The sequence below is a fragment of the Phyllostomus discolor genome, chromosome 3 (genome assembly GCF_004126475.2).
Source record: "Phyllostomus discolor isolate MPI-MPIP mPhyDis1 chromosome 3, mPhyDis1.pri.v3, whole genome shotgun sequence".
Classification (NCBI taxonomy): domain Eukaryota; kingdom Metazoa; phylum Chordata; class Mammalia; order Chiroptera; family Phyllostomidae; genus Phyllostomus; species Phyllostomus discolor.
The window spans coordinates 1,258,193-1,280,604 of record NC_040905.2 but is presented as its reverse complement, the minus strand read 5'-3'; the positions used below and the strand labels follow the sequence as shown (position 1 = coordinate 1,280,604).

At 63.1% G+C, this 22,412-nt stretch overlaps 1 protein-coding gene across 3 annotated transcripts in view; it reads right to left on the bottom strand.

The window, feature by feature from the left end:
* The window catches only part of PLPP1 (phospholipid phosphatase 1), a 39,295-nt gene that overhangs the window by 4,831 nt on the left and 12,052 nt on the right, over positions 1–22,412 (bottom strand). Inside the window, exons 1-3 of one of the 3 annotated variants that reach the window (XM_036020154.1) lie at positions 14,009–14,014; positions 13,860–13,864; positions 10,601–10,755 (exon numbers count right to left, since the gene is read on the bottom strand). In XM_036020154.1, the coding sequence (XP_035876047.1) occupies positions 10,601–10,750 (150 nt within the window). In that variant the 5' untranslated portion in view covers positions 10,751–10,755; positions 13,860–13,864; positions 14,009–14,014. Of the gene's footprint in view, positions 1–4,411; positions 4,564–10,600; positions 10,756–13,859; positions 13,865–14,008; positions 14,015–22,412 lie in introns of those variants that run through there. The other 2 variants (XM_028519831.2, XM_036020153.1) reach the window with 2 other exon arrangements.

The window sequence follows — 22,412 nt, the reverse complement described above, 5'->3', positions numbered from 1 at the left end:
CACGCACCCCCACAGTCTTGGCTGCTGGCCGGCAGGCGCTCCTCGGGACCCCGACTTCCGCCACACGAGCAGGCTGGGAGTGTGAGCGGGAGAGCTCCAGTGTCCGGGCCGGGGGCCCCTCAGAGGCCGGGGGCAGAGGGCGGAGGTCAGCTGGTCCTGCATCCCAGGGGGCCTGGAGAAGGTCAAGCACACGCCGGACGCCCTCCTGCAGGAAGACGCCGCGGTGCCGCCGTCCTCCGGGTCGTCGCTGGCTCTGCGGGGGTGGAGCGAGTCCTCCTGGGTCCCGGCCGGCAGGCACACGACCCCGCAACAGTGCAATGAGGCTCGAGGCCAAGAGAGGTTTCCAGACACCTGCCGAGTCCACAGGCTACTGCCCTGAGAAGTTCAGAGAGACTGAGTGGCAACATCGTGAACGTTACGTTTGCTGGTAAAGTAAGCCGCGCTCTCAGCAGCCCGAGACCAGAGCAGACCCTGAAGGAGAGCAGGCCTGCCATCTCACCCTGCGGCGGGAGAGGAGCCCCACGGCTCGCCTGGGGTGCGTGCACCTCTCCCGGCCTCACTTCAGTAAACGACGGCCCCTCACAGTGAACAGGCGTACAGAGCGCTCGGGGGCCCCCGCTCAGGGGGGTCCGTGGGCTGCGTGTGGGCCGCACCGCAGGTGACACGGATGGCCGCCTCACGGAAAGGACTTTAGGAACCTGACACGAAGAGCCCGTTCCTCACCTGGCCCGGCGGCTGTCCCTCTGACAGCAAGCCCACGAGCCCCGCAGAAGCCGGAGCCCGGGCCCGGCAGTTCCCCGGGACGCCGGAAGCGGCGCCGGGAGGCCCGGCAGAGCGGGGTCGGCGCGTTCTAGCTGCAGATGCCACCGCCTCTGAGCGCAAGGCAAACGCCCTCCGTCCAGACACACTCAGCCCTGCGGAGACCGGCTCCTCCCTGAGGCCCTTCCCACCCGCGACTCGACCGGATCTCTCTCAGAGAGCAGGGCTCCCGGACGGGGGTGGGGGCCGTAGCCGCCTCGGTGCTGCGTGGGGCTCCGGGGGGCTCTGCCCTGCCGCCCCCAGGGCCCCCGGCGTTCGGTCTGCGGGCTCGCCTCCGGCCGCTCGGGTGGTCCCGCTCCGGGAGGGCAGCAGCAGGAGAGGGTCTCTCCGACGAGTCCCTGTGGAGCTGACCGCTGGTAATTTAGATACAGGCCACGTCTGCCGACCCACCCCAGTCTGAAACACCCCCGCGCCCCCCCCCCCCCCCCCCCCGCTGTCCTGGGGAGAACAGTCACGTCTTCTCCGGAAACAGGTATCCAATCCGGGTCTTCCCAGTCCCCGGCGCCGTCATTAAGGGCCCCGGTTCCTGCCCCCGAACAGAGGGACCTCGGACCAGGTCCCTCTGAGCTGACAGCCGTGAGGCCCCCTCGCCCGGTGTGTTGTTCCGGCTCCAGGAGTCCGCTTAGTGTTTTCCGTGAAATGAAGACGTGTTTTTCACGTTCACCAGAGCCTCGGCTGACTGACTCGGGTGTGGGGAGTCTGTCGGTGCTCCCCCACACGGTAGAACGTCGGCTGTTCTCGGTTACTGTCCCAAGTTGATCACCATCAACGTCACCTGGTCCGCCCGACCGTGCAGCACCGTCCAGCGAGAAATCCCCAGCACGAGACTGCGCAAACCGCTTCCGACACGTTCCGTCCGCCACAGCCCTTCTCCGCACTTCAGCGGCACTCCCGCCTCTCTTGACGTGAGAAGGGACAACGCCAGGTCTGTCCGGGTAGTATTTGACCACGTACGAGAAACAGAGAGACTCCCTGGAGACGGCGTGAGACGCGAGAAACACGGTGCACACGGGGCAGGGACGCCTCCGCCCCCTTCCAAGCAGGCACCTGGACCTCACGTGGCTCTCCCTCTGGTCAGTCTCCTCTGCGGGATCCCTCGGTGGCATCGCCATCGGCTGCCCCGTCGCACTTGCCCGGATCTCATCGACGGTCTAAGACCGCTTCTCTCTCACAGGTGACTGTGGTTTCAGAAAGAGCCGGAAGCCTTGGCTGACGGCAGCCCGCCCGCGCTCAGCGTCCTCGGGGTCGGCCTGCTGCCGGCCTTCCAGATGCGGGCGGCTCTCCACAGAGTCTCGGCCGTGTCTGAAGCGTCCGTGCCGCACGTTTGTGTGCGCTGCGCTCACTGCCTCGTCCCCGAAAACCTTCGGGATCATCCAAATAGTTTCCTCGGAGGAGTGTTCCAGCTCAACGCAAAATCTGACGCAGATCCGTCACCCGGTCCTTTTGGCTGCGACGGCCACACGGTCACGTGCTCACTCGGTGGCATCTACCGCCCCCACCGACCAGTGCAGTGTGGGCGTCACGGCTGACGCACGGGCACTCCAGTCCACCCCCTGGCTGCCAGGTCACAGCGGTGTCGCGAGAACCGTTCCCGTTAGCAGTGGCTGCGCTTTCTCTGACAGAACTTGTAGCTGGAAACGTTGCATATTTTCTCCCATCGTCGATAGTAAAACGGCTCCACAGAAACTCACCAATTTTAACGGTTTTCTTTAACGCACACGGATACGACAGCTGTCACGATACAATCTAACAAAATTGTCTTGAATGAAGTTGAGGACAAGTGAGCACCACTAGAGCCATCTCATGGGAAAAAAACAAACTTTCGGGCCCACCTCACCGCTCTTCCAGACCAGATGCGGTGGGGGGGGGGGGTGTCTGTCTCGCCGACTCAGGGAGCCGTGTCTCGCTTCCTTCGCACACCTTCTCCTGCCCGCCGGGCCGCTCACGCCCACTCTCCGCCCCTGGCGGTGGCCGCACTGAGGTCACCCAATCTGTGGCCGAGTCTCGGGCCAGGCGCCCGGCACAGGTCACTCACTGCGGCTCTAAAGGTGGAACTCACCAGTAAAGAGCTGAAGACTGTTCGGGGGAGCGGCCGGGATACTTCCGAAGGTCAGAGCCAGCAGTGCCCTAAACCGGTGTGACGCGGCCATCTGACACGCACGCCCCGCAGCGCTCCCCACCCTCTGCCCTGCCGGACCCCGCTCAGGGGGCCCCCCACCCTCCCCAGGACCGGCCAGCTCACCGGGGTGTTCCCACTCCTTCCCGACCCCGGCACCTCCCCTCTCTCTATCCGACCACATCGCTCCCGACAGTCAACACCGTCTCATCGGACGGGAGGGTTTCTTCTCAACTTCAGAGCCGGTTTTGCCTTGACCTCAGTAACACCTGGCAGGGCTGACCACACCTTCCTGCTGACACCCTCCCGGGCTCCTGAGAAACGACCTCTGTCGGCGGGGCTCTCTCCCTCTGTCTCTCTCTCTCTGCGGTGGGAACGCAGCGCCCAGATCTGTCTGGAGGACAGGGGTCGCCAGTCTCCTCTCAGCTCTTCGCCCTCGTGCAGGGGAGTCGGCAGCGTGATCGCAAGCCGCTCGGGCTCGCCCCCTACACACGGAGCATGTGGGCCCCACGCCAGGCCGAGAGGCCACCCAGAAGGGCCGGGGGCCGTCCCTGCCTCCGGGGCTCCCGGCCGCGGGGAGCAGACATCTGGCGAGCAGAGGCTCCCCCTCGTCGGGCCCGTCCCACGACTCCCGGTCTGTAAGGAGCTGTGACCGTCCTCAAATAGGACGTCACGCGTCTAAGTTAAGGATTGGCCTGCGCTTTACATCCACTCCCAAACGGGCGAAACGGCGTTCTTGCTCGGCTGGCCCAGCTCCCGGGTGGGACCGCGTTTCCTCTTTCAACTCAGATAAACCACGTGTCCGCAGTCGCAGGTTGCAGAGCATGCAACTACCCGAAACCACAGCGCCTCTGGGCGGAGAGGCCGTAAAAACCCTCCAGTCCAGGCGCTCGAGTCTTCTCCCCGGGGCGCACTCTCTGGGCGTGCCCGCCGGGATCCCTGGAAAGGAGCGGTCACTGTTGTCCCAGGGCCAGTGAGGACCGCTCACGCTCACTGCCGATTATGTATGTACAGAACGTGAGCTTTTCTCCCCCGTTTCCGGCTCGCCTAAACGTTCTCTGAGGCAGACGGGGGTCACGTGACGTCTCAACATCGGTTGGCATCGTTGCGTTCCCGGGGCGCAGGCAGTCGACGGGAGGCACAGACACACAGAATCGGTGCGTGGTAAAATAAGGGCTGCCCCACGCACTAAGTAGAGACACACTGGCATCCACGTGCGTCTCTTGCGTGGCTACTGACGTAACAGCGAAGGAGGAGAACCCGCACATTCTCAGTGAGTTCTTCCGACCACACGCTGCCGGTCTCCCGGCCCCGCCCACGACCGCGGAACCACCTGGATCGGACGGTACCTCCGATGGAAGGCTGAAAACAGGCGCTGCCTCCCAGGGCTGTGCAGTCAGTCGTTACGGGGTCAGCACAGAAACACGGGCCAGCGGACAGGAAAGCGAAAGTCTGAGAAAAGCGGAGGTGACTTACGACGATAACACTGAAGGGAATGATTATCCCGCCCAGTAGGGCGTAGGGGATGGTGTCTTCCTTGTAAGGGTACTTGATGGACTCGTCATTACAGAACAGGCCTCGCTGGAAGGGGGCGTGGCGCGCGTTCAGGATCACACAGGGCAACCCGGCTGGCGGAAGGAACAAACGAGAACAGCGTTAACGCGGGGACGTCCCGGCCGGCGACCGGCAGCAGCTTCCCCGGGGGCCGGGCGTGCGAGGGCGCTGCCCGGGACAGGGACCCGGGCACGCGTTGGGGGGCAGCAGCGGTGCAGGCGGCAGAGGCTAGAGGCTGCAGTGCAGGGCGAGGTCGCTTTTCTGGGGGACACAGCGCTTCCGAGGCCTCCACTGAGCAGCCCGCCCAGGACTGACCTCCTCCCGGCGTTTCTGCCCAAACCCACGACGTGGGCTTCCGGGGGGGAAAGGAGGAGCCCCTCTTGTGTGCGTCAGCTCGTCACAGGGTTCCCAGCACCGGGTTCAGGCCCGTGGTCACGGACTCCACTTCCGAACGGGACACAGCGCTCTGTCCCGCCCCCAGGTTCGCCTGTTCACCACCACAGGGGGACAGGCCACGGTCACTGGCCACGGTCACTGGCTGGGCCTTCAGGGCATCCAGCGGAGCTTTATCCACTGGCGGCTGGGCCGGCCATGGCAAGGTCACAGCTGCCGTGAAAGGCGTCTGGCGTACAGCCGAGTCCCTTCGGAGAACACGGACCACGGAGCACAAAAGCCCCCGAACGCCAGCCCCTGCTTCCGCCACGGTCTGCTCCCTGCCCAGCCTGCCGCGCCCCACCACGCCGCGCACTCACCGCCTGGAGGGTCTGCCTTTGGCCCGGACGGGAGCCCTGGGGGTCAGCTCCCGTCTGCCTCACTGAGGGTGGCCGTCCATGTGCCTGCAGCCCACCGACCAGCATTGTGGTGCTCGAGAGACCCCCAGCTGAGCGGGAAGCCCCCACCAGGCCCCCTCAAGATGCGAGGCGGCTCTGTCCGGGCAGGCGCAGCCGACTGCCCAGCCAACGGCCTTCCTGCGAGAGTCTCCCCGCCGCCACGCCCCGAGTGCCCATGACAGGCACCGCCCTCGGCCACACCTTGTAGCCCCAGAGGCCACTCGGACACTCGGACACTCGGAGTGGTGGCCCTTCTGTTAAACCCAAACCAAGCTCAGGCCCTCTACCCGGAAGAGGGCGTCTCGAAAACGACCCCTTCTCATCGGTCAGCGACCATCCCTGTCCCACAGTGCTCCTCTGAACACTCGGGTGACGGAATTCGTGCGGCCACCGCCGGCATCCAGTGTCGGTGTGTTTGAAGCCCCGGACTGCGTGCAAATGGCTTAACTTCTCTGAGCAAAAAATATTTCTCATCTATTAAAAAAAACCCAAAACTTGGTTCATCAAAATTAAAAAGTCGGTGCTCTCCAAAGACACATTTAAGAGAACGGAAAGACAAGCGACAGCCTGGGACGATCTACTTGCACGTCACATGACTCTATTTACCCGGCGTGTATGAGGGTCTGTCTGAGCTCCACAGCAAAGATAAACAAATAAATCAGAGCGAGCGAACGCCCCGGACGCCGCGTGGCCACAGAGGACGCGTGGGTGGTGGGCCGCGTGGGCAGCCGCCGCAGGCGAGCGGGTTCCAGCCGCCGAGATGCCCCTCCACACCTGCGAGTGTGCGGAAACGAGCCGCAGCAGCGCCGGCCGGGCAAGCGCAGGGCGCTGCCTCCGGGGACGGTGCCGGCGACGCCGCTGCGGGGCACGCGCCTCGGGAGAACGGGGACCTACGCCCGCCGGCATCGGTGGGCGCCTTCCGTGGGCTTCACGTGCCGTCAGCGCCGAAGGACCCGAATGCCCCGCGACAGACCGGGGCCGACCGAGACACGCCCACACGGTGCAGTGCCCCCCTCGGCAATAAAACCCGACAAACTGCTGGTTCACGGGACAGCTCGGGCAGAGCAAGGACACGCCGGGGTTTTCGGAAAGCCGATTTCAACCGGACGCACCCTGCACGACGAGTCCACCTGACAGGCACGCCCGACGAGACCACGGAGCCGGCGAGGAGCGCGGGGGCACTGGGGCAGGGTCTGCCTGGGGGCGTGAGGCTCCGAAGGGGCCGCCCAGGCGGCGTCCCAGGGCCCACGCAGGCACAGCGCCGGACCCTGGCCGTGGGCGCAGGCACACGAGCCTCGACGTGTGCTGAGCCCCCGGAACCACTCGACAGAACTCTGGTTCTTCTTCCTCTCCGGTTCTGGTACCTTCTCACAGGACACGTCGGCCTCCCAGGTGAGCGCCCCGGTGCAACAACGTGTGTGCTGGACACATGTGCACGTCCAACCGAACGCACGGCTGGTGCCCGGCGCCCCGACGCCGCCACGTGTCCCACGGGGGAAGCAAGCCATGACTCTCGTGGCTCCCCGCTGCCCCGGCCCGCCCATGACCTCTGCTCCCCGGCACCCCACCGAGGGCGAGCCCCCGGCACAGACCTGCCGCCCCCACCCGCCCTTGCAGCCCGGCCCCAGACACGCGGCTCCGGAAACAGAAGTGAAACCAGACGGACGCTCCGTTCACGGCGACGGCGGAACAGCCCGGTGTGCGGTGGGCCGGAATCACACCGCCGACCCCAGCCCTGTCTCACCTCCTTCCAGACACGGACGCTCCATCGCGGCCGGCAGCGACGGCAGGGACCTTTCCCACCACGCTCTCACTCCAAGATGGAGCCCAGAGGGATCGGGCCGCATCAGGGTGCTGGGTGACTGCGGAGAGCCGGGCAGGCAGCCTGAGCTGCTGGCGGCGACGGGGACACAGGCTGTCCCCCGGGGGTCCCCTCCCCCCCAGGACGCTGTGTCTGTGGCCCGACCCGGGGGGTCCCCTCCCCCCCCAGGACGCTGTGTCTGTGGCCCGAGTCGCCAGCCCTGTCCCCCCCCACCCCGTCTCGGCTCCCACCTCTGGCCAGCGGCCCCCCCCTCGACACAGAGGAGGCGTGGGGGGGGGGGTTCTAGTGTCTGTGTGAAGCAGCCGCATCCCGTGAACAGGCAGTTAAATAGTCCTCAGTCAGCTTTCCCTCAGAGCCCCTAATCCCCTAGTCTGAGTCCCAAAGCCCTCAAACCCCAGTTCTCCCACAGCACGCGGTGCCAAACCAGCCCCAGCTCCGCGGCTGGCGGCCGGCCCTGGACGGAGGGAGGGGCCGCCTGCCTTTCTGGGCCCCACGCGCCCGGACGGCACAGGCGGCCGGCCGTGTGTGCGTTAGCATCTCCCGACGGGATGCTGCCCCTGGCTTCCCGGGGGGCGTTGCACGAGGCACAGAAATAAACCACAGCTTTCTGGCTCCGAGAGTTCGGACGGGTAACGGACCCCGAACTTGTGTTTAGATAAAGCCTTCACTACTAGCAGATACTTCTAGGTTCGACCTGCTTACTGTTTTTCAGAAACCCAAACAATGTCCAGTGCATTAAAGGGCTATTGCACAGTAAAACTTCGAACAGGGACGGCCCCTTACATACATGTTATAAGGTGCAGCACACACACCCCACACATGCATTCCCCTGACCACGGGGCTGTTCAGTGCCACGAGATTCCGGTTCCTTGTCTGTTGTTTTCCGTTATAAAACCTGAAAACTGGCACTGAATTTGCACGTGCTGTCGTGCAAGATTAAGCCTCATAAATCAAAGGTGCACTCTAGTTACTAAACGACCAATCGCTGCTGTCTTTACTCCTTTCCTTTCGTAAGAACCCACGGTCTCAGGGAAACACACACACCCTCGTAAAGGGGGTTCGTGAGTAAATAAATCGCATGACTCACAGCCTTGAAACTTTCCTTTTTACCCCCGACCGGGTCATCTAATTCCCAGCGACGACTGCACAGCTGCTCGCCGGCCGTGAGGGCCATCCGCAGCTCACGCACGGGGCACTGACCCCTCGCCGGACCTCACGAGCAAATGGTTTTTAATTCCCCAAAATTAATACCTTACTTTTTAAAAAGCCTTGGGTGCATCTAAGAAACTGCGCCGAAAGTAAGAGACAGATTCCCACTCTGCAGCCTCCGCCCTTCCCCGCCCACGGTGAGCACCTGGCGAGAGCGGGGGCCTGCGGCTCTCGCTGGGGCACTGGCAGCGACCCAGCAGCGACCCGGCTGCGCAGCTCACGCCGGGGCTCGGGGCTCAGGGCTCAGCCCTCGTCCTGGGCGGTCTGGGGGTTCGGACCCACACTCGCCGCCCTGCGTCTGCCGCTCCAGGACCACACCAGCAGGCCCCATGGCCCCGAGTCCTCTGCGGTCCATCGTCCCGTCCCTCCTCGGTCCTCCCGCCGACCCCCGGCAACCACTGGCCTATCCCCGCCTCCACAGCTCTGCCTTTTCCAGGGCGGCACGGGGCTGGCACTGCGCAGTAGGACCGCTGTTCAGACCGGCTTCAGGCTCTTCCCTGTCTGTTCACAGCTCCGTCGCTCACTCCCTTCTAGTGCCGAGTGAGGCCCCAGCACTCGGCTGGACCGAGGTCCGTCCACCGCGAAGTGAAGGGCACTATTCATAGTAACTCAAAGATCCTCGTCGTAAAAAAGCAAGGCGTACGACTGAATTTGCACTCACAGTGATACAAAAAACCGTCCAACCAAAGGAAATCACATCAAAGTAGTAGTGGTCTTCAAGGAGTCGAACTGAGGGTGACTTCCTCCTTTGTCCTTTGTGACAGATATTCTTAAATCCGTTAATACATACGCATTATTTTTATAGTTTAACTTTTCTTTAAAGAGAACAGAACATACAAGCAAATGCCTGAACGTCTCTTCCCGCCCCCCAGTGCTGCCCCCCTCAAACACAGGGCCGGCCCAAACCACCAGCCGGCGACAGCTGCTCAACGCCGCGGCTGCCCAGGCACCCTGTACCCCACACGTGGTCAGCGACGCCCCCCCGCCCCCCGCCAGGCACCTCTGCGCCGTTTCACCAGCTGAGAGAGCAGCTGCCAGTTACGGCCGGAGCGCTCGCTTCTTAGGACAAGAGTAGGTATCTCCTTAGATCAAACCCCAGACTTCCCTCCCCGTTCACGCCTATGCAAGTGGCTCTAATCACACCAGAATGTAGGTACTACATATGAAAACATTTACGCCGTGGAACCTCACAAACCCCAAGCTCCCTTCGCCTTCTGGAGACGGTGCTGAGGACCACAAAGAGACCTGCTGTCGGAAATGAACCGAGCCATGAACGGGAAGTCCCGAGAACGAGGTCGTTATATTCTGGGGCAATCGGGGGGCAGAGCGGGGAAGCCAGGCCTGCCTGCCGTGCCGTGGAGAGAAGGCCGCCGGGTTCGCCGAGACGAGGGTGCCACGCCGACTCTCCCCCCAGGAAGACAGCCAGCAGGAGACGGGGGCCGGGCCCCCTGAGAAGGAACACAGCAGGCCACGAGCCCCCCCAGGGACCGAGTCTTCCCGCGGCTCCTTGCCCTCTGTGTCCGAGTCACACCCCGGGCTCGGGCTGGGCTCGGCCGGCCTGGCCGGGAGTTGGTGCCGCGAACAAAGGAAGTAGGTTAACACGACATCTTGTCAACCTGCCGGTGGAACGTGACCTGGAAAGAAACTCCCCAGTCGCCTAGAGTGACACAACCCCACGCCACCCCACAGACCGGTGGCCGCGGAAGGGCGGGGCCGCCGGAACGCGGTGAGGCCGCCGTGCCGACGTCCCCAGGATCCACGCTGCGCACCTGCTCGCCGCCTTTGTGCTGAGCTGTCTTCTCCAGTCTGACGACCAAAGTCCGTCTCCTTTATCGAGGCCTCAGAACAAAGTCCGTCTCCTTTATCGAGGCCTCCAATCCCACTCAGTAACACGATATAACACAGGCACGACCTCAGCTTTATGCATAGTCTGTGTCAAGCACACGACAGCTTCCTGGGCCTCGCAAGTGCCCTCACGTGAGCGCTGACAAGCGCGGGTGCACACGACTCACGTGAACCCTGCCACGCCAGAGCAGTCGGCCCGCCGCTGTTCATGACGACCCCCGGCTGCTCCAGGCGGACCCCCTTTCACCGGAGAAGCTGCCCCCGGTTCGAGCAGCGGGCAGAGCTCTCCGGCCACCACCCGGCACCCGGCACCCGGCACGCGGACGCCGGGGACTCGCCCCACCCCGCGACATCCTCCACCTCCAGCACGGCACACCCCTGGCCGCCTGCGTGGGCGTTACTTACAGAGAAAACGGGTAAACCAAGCCCCACCACGGCGAGGACAGTGCTCGTGATGGTTCCGTCATGGAACGGGTACTGGATGCTGCTGTCCTGACAGAAAAAGCCTCTCTGAAATGGGTATATTTGGCCCAAATTTAGAACAGCCATAGGCATGGAAGCTGTTGGGGAAGCGAAAAGAGATACACATGGTTACATTGGAGTCACGTCACTGGGAGTCAAGCTTACTGCGTGGGGGGCAAATCTGAAACACCTTTCCCTTCCTTCCTGGGACCGGATCGATACTCCCCAGAGCCCAGGGTGAGCGCCCAGGGCCGGCAGCCAGCAGCCCCGCCCCGCCCCGCCCGGTGGGAACGCGCCCCCTCCCTCGCACTGACCTCTGAGTTCAGACACACTCAATACGAGAGAATACGGGAGCACAGCAAAACCGGCCTAGGGGAAAATACACCGGGGAAAACTGCACAGCTTTGCATTTTTCATTGTGTGGCTAATTCATTTTTAATCGAATTGCTTGGTATCTTAAGTGCATTCAAGGAAAAAAGAGAAACGCACTAAACACACTTAGTAATCCTAACGTCCTAACAGCCAAGTGTGATACAGTTAAGGAGGGGAAAGAGATAAAAATCTGTTTCACATTCAAACTGGGATTTTAAACTAGGATTAGAAAACGACAGAAACCATAAGGATATTCGATAGTAAAAACAGAAAGAGGCAAGTCCTTTATATGCCAGAGACAGATTAAAAATGGTTTTTCTCAGCCCCGGCAAGCCTCCCCAGGCACTGTAACAGGTTAAACAGGAATCGTTTTCATCTGAAATTTTTTACCCAAAAAAGATGAAAACCCAAAGAGAAATCCAGTAACCGCGGCCAGCGGCTTCTGCACGCGGTCAAGTTCACCGTGCGCTTCGGCTCTGTGCAGACACTCACACATCGCTCACGCACACTGGGCAGTGAGCAGGTGCCACACGGGAAGACAGATCGGCGTGAAGGACACACTGCGTCCAAGAGCCGAAGTCACGCATGTTGAAACACAACACACGCTCAGGAAGCTGTTTAAAAAGTAGTACCAAGGTCCTAAGCATGTGTCTAAACTCAAAGGACTGTACCACAAAAGTGAGTTTTACCGTGTGTACGTTGTAAAAGAAACGCCGTAAAAGACAAAATAGACTAACTTCTAAAGTGGTGTAAGACGCCCTGCAGGAACTCAGAGGTGCACCTGAACTCGAGCGGTCAGAGGAAAAGAACAGGCGGCCGAGCTGGACCCGAAAGCGCAGGGAATACGGCCAGGAGCGGGGAGGGCTGGGGGGAGCCGGGGGAGAGCTGGAGGTGGGGTGGGGGGACACGCAGGGTCGGCCAGAGCACGCCCCCCGGGCACACGGCGTGAGCGGGGAGTCTGGGGCGTGTGGCACTGCACAGCCAGCATGCACTGCGTGCTCACACGTGCCGGGCGTGGGCTCCACGCGGAGCCACCCTCCCCTCCGCGCTGGGAGGAGTGGACCACCGCCCTCCCACCGTTCCCAGACGGCGCCCATGGTGCCCACGAGACTTCGGGGACGGCGGCGCCTGCCGGGGGACCCGGAGGCAGCACGGGCCCCCAGCACAGGCCGTTTCGGGAGGCGGCGAGTCCACGGCCTCCCGGGAAGGCCGGAGGTGGCCGGGCAAAGTCCAGCCAGGGGCCGGGCCCGGAACGAGGACAGAGGGCCGAGGGGGAGGGGCCCTGCTCCGGAGGAGCTGGCTCAGCACCGAACGCACGCAACGTTCACACCAACGACCGGGACTTCACGGGACAGAGTCCTCGCTGCGCGTGACCCTGAGCCCTGCAGAGGCGTGCGTCTCAGGAGGCGGGCGTGGGCCCGAGATGTCTGTGTTTGCCTCGAGCAGCCGTGTTTTACGACCCCGGCCGAAAAGTGCCTCATCCCGTAGGCAGGGAAACAGCACGGCCCCCTTTCCCGCAGGGCCCACGAGGGGCCCACGAGGGGCGGGAGGGATGATCTGTGTCACCAGAGGGGAGCATCTGCCGCACGCGGCTCTGGCTCCCCAGGAGCGAAGTGGGAGCCCCACACTGCCGGCGACGACTCGGCGGGCGCACGAGGAGCAGCGTTGGGGCGCAGAGGTGCTGGGCTGGAGGGCGGGTCACAGCCCTGAGGCCCTGTGAGGGGAGCTGGGTTGCACCACCGGAGTGTCCGGGTGGGGTCTCGGGGGTGCGGCGGGAGGGAGCTCCTTTCCCACTGAGAGGACTGGGACGACGGCCCTCGGGTGAGCGGGCACCTTCTTCAGCACAGCCTCCCCCTTCCCCTCCCCCTCCCCCTGGCCACCCGCAAGGCTCCGACCCCAGGCACCCAGCTGCTGCTGCTGCTGCTGCTGCTACTTCTGCGGAGCAGGGCAGGTCTGCAGAGCAGCCCCAGGGGCCCCGACGCGCGGGCGGGCTGCCCTGTTCCTGCGCCATCGTTACTGATTCCCGCCGACCAGCAGGGTGCTTGCCCTCCCGTCTCCCCTGCAAGCCCAGCGCACTCCCGAGCTGCCAGCCCATGCCACCGGGCCCGCGCGTCTGTGACACGAGTGTGAGTCGTCCTCTGCACTGTCAGCAACCGGAGGGCAAACACTGTCCTTGTGTCCTTCGCACGAGGCACACGTTGGGCTCTGCTTGAAAATTTGCGGAACGGCTAAATAGAATTCAGGATAAAGACTGTAAGCAGAGAGAGAGATGCAAACCGTTGGCCCTCAGAGAAAGCAAAGCCCGAGTCAAGACCATCGGAGGGAAAGCCTCCAGCGGAGCACTGGGACGCGCAGGGAGACGGGGCCCGAGACCGCAGGGAGGGAGGACGGAGGAGGTGCCGGCCTGCGGGCTGGGGCGCAGCCGCCGCTGCGTGAACACAGCAACAGCCCCCGCCGCCCGCTGAGAGCAGTGGCAGGGTGTGGTGGCAGCCCCGGCAGACAGACGGCCACGGATGGACGGATGGACGGACATGCACAGACACAGGCACACCGCCCCCAGACTGAGCATGCGCCTCGTGCTCCACTCTGGAAAGCAGAGGACGGCCCCTGTCTGCTACGGAGGGGCCTTCAACGCCACGCTCGGGGGGAGCAGGAGGGGGTTCTGCGCGGAAGGTGACCCCTCCCCAGAGGAGCCCTCTCCGACTCGGGCACATTCTCTTCTTAAACGTGTGCAGGACACAGAAACCACCTGGGACCCCAGTGACTTCAGAATGTTTCTCTCCTCACTAGAACCCCCCCTCCCCCCCGAGAGAAACCACCAGTAAGAAGCCCAGCCTTGCATGGCGCGCCTCAGCTGACCAGGCCCCCCTTCCGAGACGCGCCGGGGCAGCGCGTGCACCTGGACGGGGTGGGGGGGCGGGGTCTCCCCCCTTCCCCTCCCACAAGCCCAGCGACCACCGGTCCGCCCCGCTCACACACAGCACGCACGGCCACCACGCACGGCCGCGGGACGATTCCGGGGCGCACCCGCAGAGAGGGGTCAGCAGACCTGGCCCCCGACCTGGAGACGCAGGGGAAAGGGGGGCCCCGTGCTGCGTGCACTCTGGGGACACAGCGCACTGGAGACCCCCCTCCCCTTGGTCTTCCAGGTGCCTCAGTTCCCCCCCCAGATGGCCTCCTCGGTGCTGGGGGAGGGGAAAGGCTGGGAGAGGGGAGGGGGCGAGAGACCGCCCTGAAATGTGTTTCCCAAGAGAGGGCGGCGGGGGCCACAGGCCGGGCACCGAGGGGGTTTGGCCTGGAGTGGACGGGCCCCAGAGGGAGCAGCACCCTGCGGCGGTGGCGGTGACTGGGGGACAGCCTGGTAGAGGAGGCTCCCCCGGCAAGGAAGTGTGGGCAGAGCCCAGAGACAGAGCAACCTCTGGAGCTGCTCCCCCCGCCCCCGCCCCCCCTCCCCCGGCCCCCTGCCCAGGCCTGGAAGGCACAGAGAGCCCAGGGGACAGGGGGCCGACACAGCAGCCCTCCCCCGGCAGCGGGAAGGGCCGGCGCGCAATGCCCAGGGCAGTCTGCAGGCGGCGGCCAGGGCCAGGGAGCTCGGCTGGTTAGAGCGTAGCACCCATACCCCGAGGCGGCAGGTTCGAGCCCTGGTCAGGGCACTCAGGAGAGCGAGCCCGTGCAGGCATCAGCAAGTGGGATCACCAATCGAGTCTCTCTCTCTCTCTCTCTCTCAAATAAATTAGAAAATGTATGCGTTAGAAATCAATGAAACACCTAATAACTTATCTTTTATTTCATCTGTACTGTATTTTCCCATTATCACGTAGTCCCCTTACAGTCCCCAATAACTTATTGTTAAAAGTCCAAGAAAGTAGAAGGAACATGGAAATGAATGACACAGAAAACAAAGGAAAAACCAAACCAACAAAAACCAAATGACTTTTCACCGGTTAATGACCAGTCTTGCTAAAGGCAAAAGAAAAGAAAAGAAAAGAAAAACACGAATACAGCAAATTATTAAAACTGTTAAGGGCAGTAACCATGTGTCCGGGCTGACTTTCTCAGAGGCTCAGAGACACAAGGTAACTCGCCCAGGAGCCCACAGCTCCTTCCCCTCACCCCACACGCCCCCTCGGCCTCTCCCCAGAAGGGGCCCCCCCATACCCCCCAGTCTCCGTCCCTCACCCACAGACGAGAAGAAGGGGGCCCTCCCGGAGGCCCCCGCCGTGCATGACTCCACACGCTGCAGCGGGGGGGGGGGGGGGGGTGCGTGCAGGCCGGCGACAGACCCCCTTCTGCTGGCGCCCCCTTCTGGTGCCCCCCTGTACCTCCCTCCCGTCAGACCACACCTGGCTGCAAACGGGGGGAGGGACGGACTCGGGAAACCTCAGCGACACTCGACACAAGGAAGACGCCCGGTGAGGGAACTGCCTCTGGGAGCGATGTCTCACCGGAAAGGCAGCGGACAAGCCTGCATGCACGGGAGAAGCACCCCGCTCCCGAGAAGACCCAGCGCGTGTGGCTGTGACCGCGCTGTGCCTCCTTCCGCGCGTGCATTCGGGCCTAACAGCTCCGTAGCCGCCTTTGTGAAACCTGCCCCCACGAACCCTTTCATTTTCCCCTTTTAGCCGTCCAAGGTTAAAAGCAAATAGAACTTTTTTTTTTTGGCTCTTCACTATTTCGTGTGACCTGGGCGGTTTTTAGAAAGTTCTTTTCATTCCAAACTTAAGGAACGTTCTTTATTTGGCATCTAATTCGGTTGGGACAAAATACATTTTGGGGAAGAGGTGATATTTTTCTTGCTTTCTTTAGAAGCAGGTGTTGCGAATTCTGCCCAGAGGCACATGAAACACCCTCGTGCCAGTGGACAGGAGTCGGGCGCGGTTCCTGGACAGGAAGGGTGTCCTCCCCCTCTGGGAAGGACCACTACATGGCCCCAAGGAAGGCATTCGACGTGCACCAGCCAGCCTGAGACGGGCGAGCCTGCCCCCTGGTCAGTGTCCCCGGTCACCTGACGCACGGCCACGCCGGGCGCAGGGCTGGACACGCCTCCTGGCGCTGGGGAATCGGACTGCAGGGGAATCCCCGGAACGCCCATCATAAAGGGGAGAGGCGACGCCGTGGGGTTTTATGACTGTCGCTCAGAGACAGTGACATCAGCTACGAACTTCGAGAGAGAGAAAGCCGACACAGCCAGCCAGGAGGGCGTGCGTGCGCGGGCAAGGGGGCGGGGAGCGAGAGTGCGCAGGGACCGCCCGGGGGGACGGGGCGCCGCTCCAGAACACTGGTGACAGCGGGTGCCTCTCTCTGCCCTCTCACCACCATCCGCCCTGGCCGTGCGCTGGGTGTGGCAACTTTTCAGTCCTTCCAGAACCTCACAAAGGTGAGCATGATTGCATCACCCCGGAGGTGGAGAGACCGGCCCAAAGCCCTCAGGCTGAAAAAGCAAGTTTGGAACCTGGGCCGATGAGGCCGCCACGGGCCCACGGAGGTCACGGGGCCTTAACCACCAGGTCGGAGAGAAGCCGCGTGGAAAACCCCGGCGAGCAGGTCCCCGGGGCCCTGAGGCGAGGACCACAGTGCCTGCAGCGGCCGAGGGCAGCCCTGGAAGGCAGACAGGGTGCACCAGGAGGAGGGGAGGGGACGAGCTGAACCCCTCTCCCGACAAAGAGCGATGGCGGGGAGAAGCCGGCCGGCGCCTGGCAGGACAGAGGGGGCAGGAGAAGGAGACCACGGCTCTGTGGTCGTCCGAGGTCTGCTCCGCCAGCGGGCCCGGGGAGGAGGGTGAAGGGAGGAGCCAGGTCCCAGGGGGTGGGAGGAGAGGCCAGCACAGCAGGCCACCAGGGCCACGCAGAGAGGGTCAGCTGGCATGGGTTATCAGCATCGGCCCCGCCCCCCCGCCAGAAACCGTGAGCGTGGCACCAAACAGGCCGCTCGGACGGTCCTCGCGTCCGCACGGCGCTCGGACACCAGCCCCGAGGAGGCACGGACAGGCAGGTCCCCGACAAGCGCGTAACGAACAGAGAGTCGCCCTGAAAAACAGGTGTTGTCGCCCCACTCTGAAGACGGGAGGGTGACTCACGGAGCACAGGTGACTTAATGACGAGAGCCAGACACATAACAAGGGCGAGATCAGAAACACTTACCAACCAGCGCTGCCCCAGCATGCCGAGCGATGCCGGCTCGCCCTGCGGGCGCTGGGTGCCGCTCCAGCCTCCTGGCTGCGGGACCCCGGGGGCCCACGGGAGGGACCGGGGCACCGGGACACGGGGAGCTGTGGGTGGGTGGGTGGGGAGGACTCGGGCACAGGCTGGCTGTCAGCCCTGGCAGTCCGCGGTGCGCCCCAGACTCCAACATCCTCCTAAAGGCAGTGGGAACCCCATCATCTACTAGAAACGGGGCGCGGGCCGTCGCTGAGGGTCCTGCGAGCAGAAGAGACGTCCAACACCTGCCCTGGGGGGTGGAACTGGAGATGCATTCAAGATCGATGGCTGAGCTCCATGTGTTGCCAGCCAGTCAAATGTGTAAAGATGCTCCAACCCCAGCAGGACGGAGGGAAACGAGGACTGAGAGAAACATAAATGGGCAGCCAAACGGGAGGATGCCTGTGTTTGATTCCAGACAAACGGCTGGGATGTGTTTCACTAGGAAACGAAAAGCCAGCCCAGGCTCTGAGCAAGAAAGGGCCCGGGGAGAGCTGTCCTTCCCGAGGGTGAGCAGGTGCAGGACCCAGGGAGACGGGGCGGGGCCTGGGGCCAGGCGGGCTGGGCCAGTGAGAGCAGTTCCCGCCCCCTCCCGTTACCAGCAGTTGACCTGGGTCCAAAAGCATCACCTGGAAGCCCCCCTCACTGCACCCCAGCACGGGCAGGGCGCCCCCCGCCCACCTCGCTGCCGGGGAGGGAGGCCACGCCCATGCCGCTGTCCGGCAGCGTGCTGCTCCCGCTGTGCCGTCCCGTCACTGCCGCTGCCCACCTCCCTGCCTACCTCCCTGCCTGACTTGCTGACCCCCAAGGTCAGTGCAGAGAGGGGTCAGTGCAGAGAGGGGTCAGTGCAGAGAGGGTCAGTGCAGAGAGGGGTCAGTGCAGAGAGAGGGCCAGTGCAGAGAGGGCTCGGTGCTCTGCGTGGCACCAGGCCTCCGCTGGGGGAGGGGCGTTCTGCACGGAACGGCCCGTCCCAGGCCGGCTGGCCCAGCACCCGGGGCACCCTGGGCCCCCGGGGACACCTGCATTCCGGCGCCCAGCCCGCCGTCCCCACCTCTCCGTGGCTGCTGTGGTTTTACTATAAAAAGGGCTCAGTTATCCTGCTGGGGTTTTGTTTTGTGTTTCGGTTGGGACAAAAGGGGAAAACGGCAGTTTGAACGTAAGTGACACTTTACCAAGGAAGGTTTTCGCTTTTCGTGGTTTTCTGTCAATAATTAGCTATAATATCCTCAACCTTGGAGTCTCATGGTTCGTTAGGAGGCTTAAAATAAATGCGTCTATACTTACAGAGCTTTTAAAAACCGTTCGCCACAGCCGTGAGGGCAGGTTCTTGCCCCGTGAACCCTGAGATTGCGGCACGGGGCACAGGCCAGCCTGCCCCCCCCCCCCCCCCGCCCTTGCACGAGCGAAAATAAAAAGTGAGAAGTCGGTCACCTGTTGCCTCCCTCCCCGAGGGCTCCGGGAGCCAGCTGGCCGGAACGAGCATTCCTTCCACCCCTGCGTGGTGGCGGCAGCTGCTCCCTCTTTCCTCAGGCTCCCAGAGGCCGCAGCGGCCAACCGTGCGTCCACGGGGCAGCAAAGGGCGGAGGGGGGGGCGCTGGGGGGCTGCCCGCAGGCCGTGGGGAGGGGCAGCCGTCCGCTCCCTGCTCTGCTCTCTCCCGGGCGCTTATCAGGAGTCTATTTTGGGCTTCTTTGGTATTTGAAGCTACCACTGCAATCACTTCTCAGGCAGGACAAATTCTGTTGACAGGAAATTGGAGCGGGGGAGGGGGCGGGGGGAGGGGGAGGCCACAGCAGCAGCAGCAGCCCAGGACACTGGTGGCGCCTAAGGAGCGGTGAATCACCGCCCTGAGTGGCGCGGCCGGACTCCGGAAGGGCCGGACTCGAAGGGCCGCGCACGGCTGACTCGGTCTGTGCGAGTCAGAGGCCGGGAAGGGACAGGCCGGGCCGGTGGCCGCCCGAGGTGGAGGGCGCGGGGAGCGGACGGCGACCAGACGGCAGCACGGAGGAACTTTTGTTCCTTCCCTATCTTTTTTTTTTTTAAAGATTGTGTTTATTTATTTTTAGAGAGGGGGAGAGAGAAAGAGGGAGGGAAACATCCAGGTGTGGTTGCCTCTCCCACGCCCCCTACTGGGGGCCTGGCCCACGGCCCAGGCATGTGCCCTGACTGGGAATTGAACCAGTGACCCTTTGGTTCTCAGGCCGGCGCTCAATCCACTGAGCCACACCAGCCAGGGCTGTTCCTTCCCTATCTTGAGCAGTGGTTACGTGCCTCTAAATTCTAAGTTGTCTAAATTCATAGACTTGTGCCCCAAGAGCGTGAATTTCACTATGTGTAAATTTGAAACAAACAAGTGCTGGCTTCTGCCCCCCCCCACCTCCTGCACACTCGACATGGCGACCCGCCCCACGCCCACCCACCCAGCTACTTCGCACCGGCCCTCGCAGCCTCGGGCGGCTACCCCGGGCCTCCCCCCGAGCGGCAGGCGGCCGTGGGCAGAGCTGGGCGCTGCAGCCCCCGCACCTCACGGGCCGCACCGCCGACACTCTCCCGGTCCCGGTCCGTGTGCACGCGGGCAAACCGCTCACCGGCCTGCGCTCGGTCTCCTCCCACCATAAGCGAGTGTGAGCGAACACGCGCCGAGGACCCCCAGAACTGCCCCCCGGAACGGCCGTGCACGGAGGGCCCAGGAAAGTGCCCAACACAGCAGCCGGCCCGTGAAGAGGACGTAACACATGCTTCTTCCCGGTGGTCTCCCCGCCTGCCGCCGACACCACCGCCGCGGTCCCTCGGGTCCCCGTGGGCCCAGGACACACGCGGCCCCATCACAGCTCTCGAGTCACACCCCGCAGTACTCTCTCTCCAGCCAGTAAGACGTGTGTGCGTGGTCTGACCCCCGAGTCCCGCAGGGACCCGCACGCTCACTGCTGGACCGCCGACCGCTAGTTCGAGAACGGTGTGCCCACCCGGGGGGCCTTCCTGTTAACGAGGGGGCACCGGCAGGGACGGGGGGCCCACAGCGCCGCACGCGACCTGTGCGTTCAAAGGCGGAGGGAAGTGCGTCGTGCCCGACACCGACACAGCGCCGCGTGGACACGGAAAGTGATCCGTGGAAGCCTGTGCTAGAAATCAAACAGTGTTTGCAGCAATATGCCAACTTCTTAAAGTGTGCGTGTCAAGTGCGAGTTCACAGACATAAAGAAAGCACTGGAAAGGTCCGTGACCAACTCGTTAGGGGAGGTCACCTCTGGGTGACGCTGAGGTCAGCAGTGAGACTCACTTCGTTCTCTGGGCTTCTTCGAGTCTGCCCATTGGCTACATTGATTTTAGAAAAGCTGGAAATCGACGAATAACTTTTTTCAAAAAGCTAGTCTGGAGCTCACTAATGATGGCAGTGTTCCACATCAGCCCTCCCGGACATGATGCTGAATGCAAGCGGTGACACACCCTGTGTTCCCACAGTCGTGACCGTGAAACGCACGCCAGCTCCGTTAGGACACGAGACATGAGGCGCTCCTCCAGTCAAGGACGCAGGGAAGCCGTCGGCCGTCGGCCGTCGGCCGTAGCCGGGAGCTCCAGAACCGGCACAGCGGCGCCTCGCCAAGTACCAACCGCACGAGTTTCGCACCCGGTTCTCTCTTCCGGGCTCCCCAGGGCCAGCCCACGGCAGGGGGTCGGGCAGGCAGGGGGTCGGGCAGCGCGAGTGGGGGAGGGCGCCCCCTGCAGGGCCGTCTCCGCAGCGCTCACTCGTCTTGTCCTTAAAGGAGCTGCATCCCGCAGGTCCCGCCCAGGCATGACTGAGGCATGTGAACACGGCACGGCACGTTCCGGAAGAACACCAGCGGAGTCACTCCTCTCTCTGCACCAACAACGAGGCTCCTGTCCCAGAAAGCCCCCCACCCCCGAGGTCCCCTCACCAACACAGCCTCCCTGAGCAGGGCTGGGCGGGAGGGCCCCTCCGGCCCCCCACTCACTGGGCAGTAGGGCCTGCACTCCAAGAGAGGCGTGGAATCCCGACTCCTCACACTTATCCACCGGGAGCGTGAGTCCGGGGGTGCCTCTAGGAGGCTGGGGCTGGGGCTGGGGGCTGGGGGCTGGAGCAGACTTCAAAACCTTTGAGGAGACCGCTGTAGCAACTGAGCTTGTAGAAAAGAAGTCAGACTGACTTGATGTCCCCATTCCGGTACGGAGTTGGTGACCTCAGGGCTCAAAACATACACGGGAAATAGATAACTGAAGAGTCAAAACTACGAATAAGAAAATCTGAGACCTCAACTGCTTGAGGTTCACAGGCCACGACCTCACTGGAGAGTGCACGGTGTATTTTAAAACTCTGAAGTGTTTGTGCAGACCCATCACGTCCAGTCTGAAACTATGCCAGACGGCAAGTGTCCAGAAACTAAAACAAGCTTATGCTAAGGTGTGTCTCGGAAGGAAGACATAAAAACTCTTTCTCCAGCAGGAAGTCACCAAAGTGGCATATCTAAATTAGTAAGCTTTGTCTAAAATACACACACTCTTTTTTTTTTAAAAAGGCACACGAGCCAAGACAGTCTGGTCAGTTCCTTTTTTTACTGGTCATGATGGCCGCAGTAGCCAACCAGGTATCTATCTGTTTTCCCAGAAACGTGCCAGGAGCCACTCAAGGCACTGGACACGGGAGGGGAGCTGAAGGCGGGAGGACGCCCCCCAGGTTCTCCCTGAGGTGCGGGGCGGACAGCCCACGCTGGACGGGCAGGAAGGGCGGGCCAGCAGCACGGCCCAGCAGGGTCCCGACGCCGGCCCACAGCCGCACACCCCAGACCCCTTGGTCCTCAGTAACAACAGCTTCTTGGGGAAGGACAGCGGCAAGTGACCAGCTCTTCTCAGCAAAGAGCGTTCAGTGGGAGCAGCTCGGCACCTCCCACGCCACCCACTTCGAAGGGAGCCCCTCCTCCCGGGCCAGCCCGTCCCTTCCCACCCTCCCAGGGTGGGCGGCCAGCCACACACTGCCCCCGGCTGTCACTGCTCCGGCTGACATCCGCCCCTTATCCTCAGAACTGGTGCCCCTGCAGGCCCAGCCTGGAGCCCTCCCAGAGGGGCCTCGGGGTGCCTTTCTCCACCCAGTCTCTACTTGGGGGTCTTCCCCCGAAGCCACTACACGCCCCTTCCCAGTCCTGCTCTTGAAGGTGACCCCGACACTCCAGCC